Raw genomic sequence first — 10,393 nt, 5'->3', positions numbered from 1 at the left:
AAAAAAAAGTGTAAACCTGGTATAAACAGTTTAAAAAAAAAAAAAAGACGGAGGAGCATAAAAGCTGGAGGCTGCAGTGGTCAGGGAAAGCTTTATGAAAAAGGCGGGATATTTACATGGTAAAGGGCCTGAACCTTGGGAAGGAGCCTTCCAAGCAAAGAGGAATGATCTGAGTGCAAGTATAGAGCCAACAATGCCTATTTATTACATGGTGAGGAAAAAAGGCTCGAATAAAGAATGTGGTTAGTTTTTAAGAAAAGTGGAAGACAGATTTGAGTAGAGCCAATGTCTAGAGGAACATGAAGTTGGGACGACTTTAATCTTGATGCAGTGGATGTTTCAGAGGGCCACAGTGACATGGTAAAATCAAAATGCATGAAAGAACAGTTTGACACCAGTATTGGAGGGGAGTCTGGACATAGGAAAACCAGTTAGAAACTCTGCGATAAAGTAGATGCAAGAAGTTGAAAGGGCACTGATAATGGGAAGGCAGGAACAGGTGACAGATGTTTCAAAAGACAGTAAAAGGTCTTGGTGAGCGATAACTGTGAAGAAGGAACAGGTTTCCAAAGTTTGAGCCCAATCAGGAGGGACAGAAGGGGTTAAGTTCTGACGATTTCTGAGACTGAATTCATAGCAGGACATGCACAGCTAATTTTAATTATGTACTAGAGGAAATCTCTAGATAACAAATCCTCAGTACCCTTTTCTGGGAAACAGATAAAAATGCAAGGACTCTGTCCTTCATTTCGTTCACTTTTCAGGAAAAAGGAATATTTACAGTCAACTCGAGAAAAGGAACTTTAGAAAAAGATCCAAAATCTCATGACAGGGAAAAATGATACTCTGTGATCCATGCACTCAGTTTATGATTACATGATCTATAGAAGCTTTACTTCTGTTTTCCACACGTAGGCTGAGCACTCCTCCATGGAGAGCCCCTATTTTCTAGGAGTAGAAAAGGATTAAGACTTACTAAAAAGCGTCTCCTTAAGAAATATCTCCTCATACGCTAATAATTATCAATTCACTTTTTCCTTGTAAGATACAAATATCTTGAGGAAGATTAGACCTATTAGTCATTCAGGCCTTCCTGTGAAGTACTTAAATCGAAAACACCAGGGCACAGAGATGAAGGAAGAAAGAATTTTTGTAGCATGTTATTATTTTAAGAGCAAGCAGGCCTGAGAGAGCTGTTGACATTGGAAGGGACCCAGGGAAGGCCAGAGAACTGGACGAGTATCAAAGACAAACCACCGCTGCTCTACAGCTTCATCCAGGACCCGGGGAGGCGGCCCCCACCGTCACCACCACTGGGCACCAGTGAGGATAACGGCAACGATGGCTCCCGTGTAGGTGCCACTCTGAGTGCCTGAGCGTGTGCTCAGCGTCCTCCTCACAGTGACCCTCAGAGTTGTTGATGTTATCCCTGACCCCGTTCCCAGATGAGGAAACTTAACTGCAAATCCCATAAAAGGTGGTGTCTGTCCATGAAATAGTCTTTTCTGTAATGCAAGAAATTGTCTGTATGGGGCCAACTTTGTAGATGGGAAGAAAACATCTGAGGTGTGAGGTACCTGAACTCTGAAGTTCTTTGTGTTTCCGTGAAGGCTTCAGTCCCCCTCTCCTCCTCAGACATTCCTGCCACTGAAGTAACCAAGCCTCCTGCCCCAGGAAGGCATCATCCCAAAAGATCCAAGAACTAGGAGGAAGAAGGAGCCCTCATTTTTGTGTCTTATTGCACCAGCCAAAGAGGGAATGCCAGTTTTGTTTAATTTCCAGGTCCTAAAAATGGAGATGTTATTTTCTAACACGTTGTTTCTTTTTACCGAAATTCCATACAAGAAACTGAATGTGGCAGTTCTCTAGTGCCCGCAGCGGTGGAATTTTACTGATAACACAGCCCTTTGGTATCTTGGAAGAAGCAAGAGCCTGAAGACATGGGGCCTTAGTCCCAGAGTGGCCACACGCTGACGGAAAGGAAGGGTCCTGGAGGGTCTCTGGACCTCAGGATCCTCAGCTACACAGTGATCACATTCATCAGGCATCCATCCCCCTTTTTTCCCTCTGGTTGATTTGGGAAAAAAAATAGACCAACTTATTTCAGTTATTTTAAAAGTTGAATTCAACACTGTACTGTCAATCGTAGTAACAAGTAGAGTATTGTAGAATCTCAACCAAAAAGACAGCATGAATAGAATAATTAATTAAAATCATGCATTCTCAAGGAGAGCCTATCATTCGCAAAAGAGCAAAAGTTCCTTGGAGGGAATTTTACACTTTTTATTTAATAAAGAATAGACCTACATACATAGTATGTGGACAAAAGTGCAGTACATCTACGGTATTAAAATTTCATAGGGAGAGTGATTAGGGAAAAAATGTCTAAAAAGGCTTCTCGGGGGGACAATAATGAATATAAGGCTGAGAAACAATGATTAAAATGTTTTCGTAATTCTAAAATAAGATTTAAAAGTTGAATTTTTAGAAAGAATAGTGATACATTTGCAAATATTTGTCATTTCCTCCAAACTTCAAGAAACTTCATTTCGAATACTTCAAGTATTTAATTTCAGCAAAATGCAGTCAGGTTTAAAAAGACTCAAATGTATGTCAAGAATTAGCTGTTGACAAGGCCAGAACTGGCTTCAAACACAGGCTTCCTAAAACCCATTTGAGAAAGCTCATCCAGCCATGGACCTCGCCCCACAGGCACCATGACCTAGATCCCTATTTCAAAACATGGAATTCAGGGTCTCTTTGGCTTCAGTACCAAAGCTCACACTGACAGTAAAGCCTGAGGCTGCACTGGAATTGGCTGTACAGTATCAACCACCATGTGCACCTTTCTTTAATGAATATCAACCAGCCAGAAAAGGAAATGCCATTGTTGCCAGGAGTATTACAGTCGGAAGGGGTCGGGAGGACCTGGCTTTGACGTGGAAAGGAGTTTCGGGAAATTAGTGCAACAGATTCACCAATATTTCTTAAATAAGCTTTTAAAAATGTAGTGTATGGTAGAGAAGTCCATAAATCATAAGTGAAAATGGATGCCAGAGCAAGCACACTCCTGTAACCACCTAAATCAAGAAACGGAGCACTGTCCGTTCCATTACCACCACCTTGCATCCCCCGCAGTGACTGTCCTGACTCCTATCCCATAGGTCAGTTCCACTCAACATTATGTTTGTGAGATGCATCTTTCCTGATGCAGACAGCAGCAGTTAATTTTTATTGTTGTCTATTCTGTAATTCATACCTAATGAGGTTAAGCACTTGTTCACATATTTATCGACCATTTGGATATACTTTCTTGTGATATGCTTGTTCACGATTTTCCCAATTTCCCATTGGGCTTTTCTTTTTCTTACTAATTTGCAAGACTTCTGTGTGTATTCTAGATGAGGCTTTTGTCAGAAGTACGTATTACAAAATCTTCTCCTGGGGCTTGACTTTTCACCCTCTGAAAGATATCCTAAATTTAGTGAGTACTTTTTGTGTCCTATCTAAGAAATCTTTGCTTATCAAAGGCTATGAAGATATTATCCTAAGTTTTCTTCTCAAAGTTTGTTTTCCAATTCACATTTAGGTTTTGGGATGGTGTGAGGGTAGGGGTTGATCAGAAGCCCTGTTCTGCTCTGTGTGAATATCCCATTTAGCCTAATTAGCATTTATGAGAAGAACCACCACACTGCAGTGTCGCCTTTGTGATGACTGGAGGGTCCTTGTACTTGGGGGTCTGTTTCTGGATTCTCTAATCTCTCCCATTTGTCTGTTGTTCTGTCCTTGCATCAGCATCACCATAAATTTTGATATCTGGTGGTATGATGCTTCCAGCTTTGCTTTTTTACTTCAAAGTTGTCATGGCCGTTCTTGGTCCTTTGCATTTCCATATAAAGCTTTGAATCACCTTCTAAATTTCTACCAAACAAGCAAACAACACACACAACCTGCAGGGATTTTGACTGGGGTCTAATTTGACTGACGTCTCTACCATACTGAGTCTGCCAATCCACGACCAGGTATTTTTCTCTTCGTAAGTTAACAGATTGTTGGCAGGAGCTATGTCAATCCCAGAAATTATGTTATTAGAAACTCTAACTTTCTTTTTCCTTTGAAGGCCACTCAATGACAAGAATAACAACAGTGGGAATCCAGCTTTGAACAACACCACATCTAACGCACCAAGACAGAATACATCTGCTCCTATGAGAAAGCCAGGGCCTCTGCCTTCTAGCTTGGATGACTTAAAGGTGATCGTTGCAAGTGGGGTTTCTTCACCCATAAGTACCACAAAAATGGAAATGATTTGCCAGATTTGCCTAGCAGGTGTAGGTAGTTCCTAATAGATATTCACCTTTACCACCAATAGGATAACCTTTATTAGAGGTCCTTTCTTTCTGCGTCCATTAAGTTTCCTTTAAAATGACCAGGAATAAATCTCCACTTATTGAGCAAATGCCATGTGCAAGCACCACACCACTCCTAACTCCAGAAGCAGATTTTTTTCTTCCCTATTCGTTGCCAAGTTTGGGAGAAGCAGGAAAATGTAACAGTTAAGAACACGATCTCCAGGGCCATCCTTCCTGGGCTCTACCCCCGCTCAGCCTTCTGTTATCTGCGGTAGCTTGCACTAGCGATGCACCCTCTCCCCATCTGTAAAACGGGAATCATAATACCTGGACCTCATGTGAAGAGTAACTGAAAGAGTAAAGCACTTCTGGCAGTGTCTGGCACATGGTAATTGCTCAATAAATGTAACTGTTAGCATCATCATTTCTGGTAATAAATCTTTTGATATAGTAAAGGAATTACCCTCTAATAACCCTTGCTTTATCACTGGCCTTTCGAGTCCTTTAGGTCTACAGCTCTGTGTGTTTTTGTGTGTTAAAAAAAAAGAAAAAGGAACTGTCCCACTTTCATGTATGTAGTAATACGGAGATGTCTGACAGATATAGGCACCTTTTCCATCTCAAAAGTGCACTGAAGTTTTGTGAGAAGGTCATAATACGAAAAAAGAGATCTTATTTGTTTGTACTTCAGGTGTCGGAGCTGAAGACAGAACTGAAGTTAAGGGGTCTTCCGGTGTCAGGCACCAAACTGGACCTCATTGAACGCCTGAAACCCTACCAGGAAATGAACAGCGGTGGTGCTGCTACCGGTGGCATCGTGGCCCTGTCCACGTCTGCCATCGTCCCCAGTAACCCGGAAGTTACCATGGCCCTGCCAGTGACAACACTGCAGAACTCTGTGACCAGCTCAGGCTCCACTTTCAAGGGAGAGCTGCCATCCGCTGGATCCAGCAGCACAGCCCACGTGGACAGTGTTAGCTCCCCGCTGCCCATCTCACCCGCACCCTCTGAACAGTCCAGTCTCAGCGCCGAGGACGCGAGCGTGGCGGACACGTTCACCGAGATCATGACCATGATGTCCCCGTCGCAGTTCCTGTGCTCGTCGCCTCTGCGAGCCACGAGTACGGAGGACAGCCTCAGCCCCACCAGCAGCACGCTGTCCACCCTGGAGCTCGACGCGGCCGAGAAGGACCGCAAGCTCCAGGAGAAAGAGAAGCAGATCGAAGAGCTGAAGCGGAAACTGGAACAAGAGCAGAAGCTCGTGGAAGTTCTGAAGATGCAGCTGGAGGTGGAGAAACGAGGGCAGCAGCAGCGGCCACTGGAGCCCCCGCCCAGCACCCCGGCCCCTCCAGTCCCCAAGTCAGACCAGGCTCGGGGCGGCACCGCTCCCGCCGCCAAGGACGAGGCCCTGGTCCCCGACGGCCCCAGCCTAGTGGCCGGCCAGACCCTCGTTGCCAAAAAGGCCATAGTGATCAAGCAAGAGGTCCCCGTGGCCCCGGCCGAGCCACCAAGCCTCGTCCCGCAGTTTTACGTGAGTTCCCAGGGCCAGCCACCTGCCGGGGTGGCTCAGCCACAGGCTTTACTGACCACGCACACCACGCAGCTGCTGCTCCCCGTGTCCATCCAGGGCTCCGGTGTCACCTCAGTGCAGCTCCCAGTAGGCAGCCTCAAACTCCAGGTGTGAAGTGTGTCTTCTAACTCCTTTGCCTTACCGTTTGCATGGACCAGGAATTGCTTATGGAGATTTCAGAGCTGAGCTGCTTCATAAGTGCAGCCAAGTCAGGCTTCACGGTTGCAGGAAACGTGTGCACGTGTTGGGGGGTTATTCACAAACGCAAACAGCTAGCACTGTTTTTATATAGTAAAAACAAACAAGGGGTGCTTTTCCCTTTCTGCTGCCTTTCACCCCTAGCACAGTATTATTATGTGTAGGCATTTTAAAATACCAGTGGCATTCTCATAATGATGACAGCTACTGTCCTGAGTGCTTTTTGTGTTCTAGGCACAGCATCAGATACTTTAGATGGCATGCTTCATTTAATCCTCCCTTCTCCCAGAAGACCCAAGTGAGAAAGCCCCCTTCTAGAAAGGAAACCGGGGGCTTCAGAGGTTTAATAAGTTGTCCAAGGTCAGAGCTGGCACTCAAGCCGAGGCCTCGGACTGCAGAGCTCTTGCTCTCACGCCCACTCCTGTGCTCTGCCTCCTAAATGTAGTTCTTAAAAGCCACCGCTGAGGTGAAGATGCCTCAACTAGGGAGAATGCGACCACAGATTCAGGAGTGAGGCTGGTGTTGAGAAACGATGAAACACTGGTGAGCATGAAGTCTACTTTTATGCCAGCATTGCCTGCAGCCGTTTCTGTGCAACTCGATTATGGAAGGTTTTTTTTAAACAAAATGTGGGCCACGGTACACAGAAACCGTTTGGAGTCCTGCTTCTCTACCCTGACCACCCAGAGAGGAGCAGTCTTGTATCCCCGGGCTTAGGAGGCCTGACCCAAGGGCCCTCGGCATGTTCTGAAGTCCTAACTCCCCTGTTTCATCTTTAGAGTGTCTGAAACTGAAAGTCTGCTCTGTGATACAGCTTTCCTAAACATTTGTTTTCCTGTCCAGCTCTTCCATTAGAGTTGATGTTCGAGGAACAGGAATTACGTTTTATTCTGGGCCTGTGAGCGCCCAGCCCGTGGCTGGCTCTCCCATAGGGAGGACATATTGCAGCTTAAAAGCAGGAATTTGCACAGTCAGGCCTCACAAATTTCCTTGCTGCTATTAAAATTATTATTATAACACCTGACCTACTTATTATGTGTAGAGCTGCTGTAGGTTCTTTTGACTTCAGTCATCTATTTTCCCCAAATTTTCAAATGAAAATCTTAGCCACTTACGAAACAGTAAGAGCATGGAAATAACTGGTCTGGTGTTTCACTCTCTGGTTTCAAACGAAGGTTCAAATTTATGTGCCAGTGAATTGGAGTGTGTATCTATAAACATTTCATCTTACTTTTTTTTTAGATGTGATCCCCAAGTGACCAGTTATTCCACATCTAAACTCTTCATTCTAACCTCGATTTTGACAATTCATTTGATTTTTTTTTTTTTTCCCTCCTAGACTCCACCACAAACAGGCATCCAGGCTCAGCCTCAGATAGCAACTGCCACCTTGTCCTCAGGCCTGGCCCAGGCTGCACCTCAGAAACAAGACACTTTCACGCCACATGTGCTCAGTCAACCTCAGCAAGTCAGAAAGGTTGGTGGATGCTAATAAGTGACAGACTGTTGCTGATTTTTGTACTATCATCCGCTGAACGTTCAACAAGCATCTTTATAGGAGCCTCCTCCGTGGGAAGCTCCTGTTTGTTCTTTTCTGTGATCCGTCTCCCACCGGGTTAGCTTTGGGTCAGATGCCATTTGGCTGCAGAAAGAGTTCTTTATTACTAAAAGATAGCTCATCTTAACAGTTAAGCCCCTTTTCCAAGAAAAGTTTCAAAACTATTTTTTCAATCCTCATATATAGAATTTTCTAGGTTTTAAATTTTCTTTTCAAAGTAATCATTTTGTGGGGGGAAGAAAAGTGCCCTGGGAAAAGGTATTTGAAGGTGAAAAAGACACTTGTTGAATTGTTTATCTTGAGTGAGATCTTTACATATTTTTAAGAGTTTGCCTTCTCAGGGATTAAGAGCCAGGCGGCCTAGGTCTGGCTGGCATTCTGGCTCACCACTTCCTCTGTGTTGTGCCTTATGCAGGATTCATGTACCGTCTGAGTGTCATTTTCCCCATCTTTAAAATGATGGTGCTGATCTAGGGCTCAGTGTCCTCTACAGGACTTCTACTAAGAGTTCTGCTGAAGAGCCCCAAAAGTCACCCAGACTCCCTCTTATCCAGTAGGTGGAGCTATGTGCCCATCTCCTCGCCAGAAAAATCTTAAGGCCTCAAAAGTAGATCTTACTGTTTTAATCCTTGAGCATGATTAATCCCAGAATTTTAATCTTCAGTGTAAAAGAACCTCGATAATTAGGTATACCTGTAGATATGCCCCAGGCTGGCGTGAACTCTCTGGGCTAAGACAAAAACAACTTGAGGAACAGACAGAAATGACCTCTTGGGACAGCGACAGTCATGTTAACACACATGCTCTCTTGGAATCTCCTCTGAGGAGTGCAGTGAGCAAGGAGTTAGAGGTGGGCCCAAAAGTAACAGTTTAGTAAGAAACTTAGTGAATATTCAAATGGTAAGACAGTTTTCTTTGAGGGAGGAGAGAGAAAAACAACATATAGATGGATAAATAAGAAGAATATAGTTATAGAACTTATCACCCAGAGAAGTTGTACTGTTTGGAGGGATACACACACACACACACACACACACACACACACACTTTCATGCTTAAGGAATACTTATACACATTTACAGTAAAAATATATAGGTTAAGTTTTTCTCTTTCAGAATACTAGTAGTATAAAGTATATTAAAATTTTTATGAGCAAACCAGTTCTGTGAAATACAGTTACAAAATCAACGTTATGGCCATACATTTGCAACAGGCCCTAAAACCGTTGGCTCTTGATGGGAGCTAAACAACACACTTTGTAATTCCACAGGAAGAAGTTCTCACCTCTGCCTGACAAAGCAGAAAACAGCTTCTCAGAAGGGGGCAGATTTTAAATGAGGCCTTGCAAGGATTTGGAGAAATTTTCAGAAAAGTGGAAAATTGAGTGTGGCCACAGCACGTGTGGCCTTTCAGTTAGGATGGAAAAGGGGCCAGGTAGTGAGAAGGTTGACATGCCAGCCAAAGATGAGGATTTTACCCCAAAAAAGAAGAGCCAGTGAGTGTAGGAGGGACTCGATTGCAGCTCTGTGTGTGTGTGTGTGTGTGTGTGTGTGTGTGTGTGTGTGTGTGTGTGTGTGTGTTGAGACTGTCATCATGGCAGAGGGCTGACAGGCAGGTAGGCGCAGGTAGACAGCAGTGGCAGTTTTCCAGTGATGGATAGTGAGGACCCGGATCAGGACAGCAGACCACAGGTCCCGACCCAGGAGGTGTGTCTGAGACGTGTGAGCGCTGAGGGCTCCCTTTACCTAAGTTTCAAAAATAAATAAAGGCAAAACCAAGAATTATTTTTGCGCAGAGGCTGGGGACAGTGGGAAGAAAGGGGAAAGTTTAATTTGGAACATATTAACTTTGAGACGTCCCAAATGCGTGTTTGTAAATGTTACAAGTGTGGCTTTGGCACCTGGGAGCAAGGCTGGAAGAGAGAGGTGGGCTTGGCAGCTATGAGCGAAAGAGCCCTGAGAGCCAATGAGGAGAATCGTACTGAGCTTGCCCACAGCGCACTGTCCCCGCTGCTGTCCATGACAGAGACCACTGACGCTAGGGAGTCGCGGCCTGTGGGGGGGCTGCAGGGCAGGGCCAGCAGTTACAGCAGCTGCTGCACAGCGCCCGGCCCTAAACTATATGCTCCGTGGCTTTCACAGAAAACATTTGCCAACCCCTGTTCTATTTTTTCTTTTTTTTGGCTGCACTTGGGCTCTAGAGCGCAGGCTTCAGTAGTTGTGGCGCACGGGCTTAGTGGCTCCGCAGCATGTGGGATCTTCCCAGACCAGGGCTTGAACCCATGTCCCCTGTATTGGCAGGCAGATTCTTAACCACTGCACCACCAGGGAAGTCCCGAACCCGTTCTAAAATGTGGTTTTCTTTATTAGGAAGAGCAGAAGAACAAATTGATGATGGGCAAATATTTATTCATTACAGGTTTTCACAAACTCAGCATCCAATACGGTTCTTCCGTATCAGAGACCACCCGCTCCAGCGGTGCAGCAGCCCTTTATCAACAAGACAAACAGCAGCATCCTTCAACCCAGAAGCACGCCACTTCCGTCCCTGCAGAACGGCCCCAACCCTCCCAACAAGGTAACCCAGCCCACGGGGCAGCGGTACCAGCACATACAGGGTGCAGGTTCATCCCAGAGTCCCGGGCTTCAGGCCTGGATGGCCGAGTGTCGGCATTAACAGGGGGAAACAGCCGAAAGTCCCGGGATAGTACTTGTT

At 45.2% G+C, this 10,393-nt stretch overlaps 1 protein-coding gene across 3 annotated transcripts in view; it reads left to right on the top strand.

Moving 5' to 3' along the window:
• The window catches only part of MRTFB (myocardin related transcription factor B), a 201,373-nt gene that overhangs the window by 176,573 nt on the left and 14,407 nt on the right, over positions 1-10,393 (top strand). For all 3 annotated transcript variants that reach the window (XM_024744478.1, XM_024744479.1, XM_024744480.1), the window contains 4 exons: positions 4,121-4,253; positions 5,044-6,030; positions 7,460-7,597; positions 10,097-10,255. In XM_024744478.1, coding sequence (XP_024600246.1) covers positions 4,121-4,253; positions 5,044-6,030; positions 7,460-7,597; positions 10,097-10,255 — 1,417 coding nt within the window. The remainder of the gene's footprint in view (positions 1-4,120; positions 4,254-5,043; positions 6,031-7,459; positions 7,598-10,096; positions 10,256-10,393) is intronic.

Source organism: Neophocaena asiaeorientalis, unplaced genomic scaffold (genome assembly GCF_003031525.2).
Source record: "Neophocaena asiaeorientalis asiaeorientalis breed wild unplaced genomic scaffold, Neophocaena_asiaeorientalis_V1.1 scaffold91, whole genome shotgun sequence".
NCBI lineage: Eukaryota > Metazoa > Chordata > Mammalia > Artiodactyla > Phocoenidae > Neophocaena > Neophocaena asiaeorientalis.
The sequence above is the reverse complement of the archived record's forward strand: the minus strand, read 5'-3'. Positions and strand labels throughout refer to the sequence as shown.